Source organism: Echinops telfairi, unplaced genomic scaffold, assembly GCF_000313985.2.
Source record: "Echinops telfairi isolate 266 unplaced genomic scaffold, ASM31398v2 ScPeMD7_70;HRSCAF=299, whole genome shotgun sequence".
Classification (NCBI taxonomy): Eukaryota; Metazoa; Chordata; class Mammalia; order Afrosoricida; family Tenrecidae; genus Echinops; species Echinops telfairi.
The window spans coordinates 12,622,043-12,626,196 of NW_022103968.1; the positions used below are offsets into that span (position 1 = coordinate 12,622,043).

At 58.9% G+C, this 4,154-nt stretch overlaps 1 protein-coding gene across 1 annotated transcript in view; it reads left to right on the forward strand.

Annotated features, from left to right (window-relative positions):
• Positions 1-4,028: 4,028 nt before the first annotated feature.
• Positions 4,029-4,154, forward strand: part of VAX1 (ventral anterior homeobox 1) — a 3,611-nt gene continuing 3,485 nt past the window's right edge. Inside the window, exon 1 of the mRNA XM_030886010.1 lies at positions 4,029-4,152. Coding sequence (XP_030741870.1) covers positions 4,029-4,152 — 124 coding nt within the window. The remainder of the gene's footprint in view (positions 4,153-4,154) is intronic.

Consider the following 4,154-nt stretch of genomic DNA (forward strand, 5'->3'; position numbering starts at 1 on the left):
AAACCAAGTTTCTACACTGACTGTTTCTTTTCCATTGAATTTGGGAGTTTCAGGGGCTTTGGTAAGCCAGAGCAGTCATGCTGTCCCCACAGCTAACTGGCCTGTCCTTGAAGCTTGTTGAGGGGGAGATCTGTATCCCTTAGGGAATATCCCAGGACCTTCCCTGGTGGGACCTCCAGGCTCCTGACCCCATTTTCTTTCCTTTCTGGTGGTTTGCATTCCTGGTCAATGAAAACAAGATCCCACCTCCCCTCCCCTCCCTACCTGCCCAGGAAGCCAAGAGGTTTTCTCAACCTGTGGAGAGCTCCTGGAGAGCCTGTCCCAGATGCAAATTCCAGACCCTGCTCTCAGTGCTCAATCGAGAGACCCAGGTAAGGCCCACTTCAAACCCAGAGGCACCTGGGAAGAAAGGGCTGGCGATCAGCTTCCCAATAAACCAGCCGCTGAAAACTATAGTGAACACAGGTCAGCTCTGACAGATGGGTCACCTTGAGCCAGAGTCCACTGGAGACCCTCATGGTGTGGACTCACTACCATTGTCCAAAACAAAGTTCCATCTGTCCACTACCAGCCCCTGTTTCGAGGTTCCTACAGTTCACCTTGGAGCTAGGACCAATTTGAATGTAGGTCATGTCCTGGGTAAGCGTTGGGCTGCGGAACCAGAAGGTCAACAGTTCCAACCTACCTCTGCTCCCTAGTCGCTGTGAGTGTGAAGAGAGCCAATTCCTCCAAAAATGTTGCTAAAATAGGTGAAAACACGGCACTTAATTGGGGGAGGGGGTGCTGGCACTAACTTTAAGGTTATAACCTTGTCGCTCCTGTCACCAGGTAGGACTCGCAGACTTCCGGGCCACACTATGCAGGAATGCATTGGGCACCAAAAAAGGGCAGTCGTGGAGGGTCTAAGGGCCAGCGCACGGGGAAGTTTAGGAGTCAGATGGAGCTCAAATCTGTGGCCTGGGCTACTGACTGGCTCTCTCCGGCTCTCGGGGCTCCGCTGGACGGGCGCTGTCCTGGTCTTGGCTCTGTGGAGCCGAAGGAGCCAGGTGAAGCAATCGAGTGAGCGTAACCTGTCCCACACTGAGGGTGGGAGAGGAGGATCCCCCAGGCCCAGCTTCACACCCGGCTTTGGTGCCCCAAGAAATATCCCAAAGCCCCTTGGGGCCACCGCTGCTCCGGCTCCGGCTCTTCTTTCGTAAGGGAGGCAGGCGGCTGCCCGTGGGCTCTCCGCTTCTACCGAAAAGAAAAAGGGGAGAGGACAGACCCGTTTTTTGTTCTTAATTAAGCTTACATTTCATTTATTTATTTATTTATTTTCTAATCATTTTATTAGGGGTTCATACAACTCTTATCACAATGCATGCATACATCAATTGTGTAAAGCGCATTTGTACATTCATTGCCCTCATCATTCTCAAAACATTTCCTCTCCACTTAAGCCCCTAGCATCAGCTCCTCATTTTTTTCCCTCCCTCCCCGCTCCCCTCTCCCTCAGGAGCCCTTGATAATTTATAAATTATTATTTTGTCATATCTTGCCCTGTCCGACGTCTCCCTTCACAAGACATCCCTTCGACCTTGGCGAGGGGCTCCATCACCAAAGGAGCCGCCACTGGGCCAGATGCGGCCCGGGGATTGGTGTCACCCACCCCAAGGTGGCCCCCTTCGGCCCAAGACTTGGGTCTGGGACTCTCCGCCTCCAGCGGAACTCCTTAGGGGCGACAAGTCCCACTTCCCGCGTCAGCTCACGGGGGCCCGCGCGGGGCACCTGCTGCGCACAGAGCGGAGCAGCCACACCCGGGTTGGCCGAAGCGCGTCCCGGGCGGAGTTGCGGCTGCGGGAAAGGAAGGTCCTCACGCGCCCCCGGGGCCCCACGGGAGGGAGCGAAGTCCCGGGGCCCTGCGCAGGGTGAGCGGCGAGGGCAGACGGGGCGGCACGGCCTCCGACGGTTCGGCCCGCGTGGGCGCGCAGCCTCTAGGCCGCGGGCGCCGCAGTCGGGCGGCCATGCGGGGATCGAGCCCAGGGGGTGCGGGATGGTGTCCCTGGTCCTCCTCGCCTGGCCCGCCCGAGCGGGGACTCGGAGGCCTGGCACCCAGGTCTGCGGCGGCGACGGCAGCGAAGAGAACCGATGGGCCGCATGGGACGTGGGACCCGGCGCCCTGCGGGACGGCAGCTCCGGATCCCACCCTACTTGGGACCAAGATGCCCCCCGGAACGAGGCGGAGAGGGGATTCGCCTAAGGTGGTGGGGGGCGAAGGACTTCGCGCGAGCGGCCCCCTCCCTCGCAGCGGGGACGAGGCACGGGCGGGGCGCCCTCGGGCCGCCACCCACACTCGGCGCCTCCTCCCTTCGGGTCGCTTGCTTGCTGAGACCCCCCTCCCCTCCCCTCCCCCGCCCGCCTCCGCCCCCATTCTTGGAATTGTGTGGAAAAATTCTCAGCCCAACCTCCCACCTCTCCTCTGCAACGCCCCCCCCCTCCCTTTAAAAAGCCCCCTTTCCTCCGGCCCCTGCACTCTTTGTGAATGAGGGCCGGGACCGGGCCCTTCCCCCGCCCGGAGCCACGCCAGCCGCCGCACTCCCAGGACTGTTTGTTAATAGTCCAATTAGATAATTGCCATCTTTCACTCCTTTTGCTCCGCATTTCCCATAAAGGAATGAATGGGGAGAGCGGCGTGGAGAGGGCTTCTGCCCCGGCAAGGTGACGAGAAGGGCTGGAGCGAGCTCCCTGCACAAGGCCATGCGCTTGAATTGAATCATTGTAGCCTAATCAATGCTCTTATTGGATTACTGGCTGTTGCTTTTCTCAAAGATATTGTAGCAGAGACAATGAAATAGCTAGGGGAAAACTTTTTTTTTCCTTGGAAGCAGATCTCACAGTTGAGATTTTCTCGGGCTCCTTCTCCCTCTCCCCCTACTCCCACCCTCAGCCCCCCACCCCCTCCTGCTGGACTCTGAGCACAAAGCTGCCCTTTGAATGGGCTGCTCGGGCCGGCTGCTGAAGGTGCCGGCCAGAACAAACCGAACGGGAATTAAAGGATGCGAGGTGGCCGTTTAAGATGGCTGTCAGCGGCGAGGTGTGTTAAGGAGCTGTTCTTGGGGCGCAGGCTTGGCTCTTTGGAGTGTCGGGGAAACACTTTGGGTGGAAAACTTTTTCTACACGCCCCCCGCCCCCTTCTTTTCTTCTTCTTCTTCTTCTTTCCCCCCCTAGAAGCAAGCGCTTCCTTCGGCGGCGGGCTATGTGAGGCGGTTGCTGTGCTGTGTGGCGTGGTCTCCTCCTGCCCCCCTCCCCCTCATCCAGCTCGGTCTAGGGAGCGCGGAGCAAACCCTGTCGCCAGTATGTGGGCAGGAGGGTCAAAGGCAGCGGGAAAGTTAATCGTGCCTGCTACTGGTGGCCCCAATTCAGGATGAATCTTGTCAAAAGTTTTCTGGAAGTGTGGGTCTTTGATTGTGTGTTTCCTGAGAGCAAGGCCAATCATTTCCGTTTATTCACTGGCTAACGCCCTACTTGATTGGGGACAAGGACAGAAACCATCCATTACGATCTGATATATTATCCAAACAATTTAGTGTATTCATGAGGTTACCGAAACGTGGGGGCTGCGAAATTACCCGTAATCAATTGCAGCAGCGAACGTGCGTCCCCCCCGGGTGTCGGACAACTCCAACTCGCCTGCTCAGTGTCGGGCGGGCGCGCCAGCGGCGGGGACTTGTGCGCGCCTCGCTACCTGATCGCCGGGCTGGGGAGCCACTGGACGCGCTCAGAGGACGCGGGCGCTGACCAGGCGGCCTCGCCGTTGCTACGCCGCGAACCTGGACCCGACTGGCCGCTGACTCGGCCGAGCCGCCCCGCCAGGACCTGCCTTCTAGCCGCTCGCCCCTCGCTGGGCCCGGAGTGCGGGCTGCCTCGGAGGGGCTGGTCCCCAACTCTGCTGCTCCTTCTTCTTCCCTTTCTCCTGGTGCTTTTCTTTCTTTTTTCCCCTTCTTCCTTTTTGTCGTTCCTGCTCTCTTATGTTCGGGAAACCAGACAAAATGGACGTTCGGTGCCACTCGGACGCCGAGGCTGCCCGGGTCGCCAAGAGCGCGCACAAGGAGAGCCGAGAGAGCAAGGGCGCCGAGGGGAGCCTCCCGGGCGCCTTCCGCAAGGAGCCGCAGGGC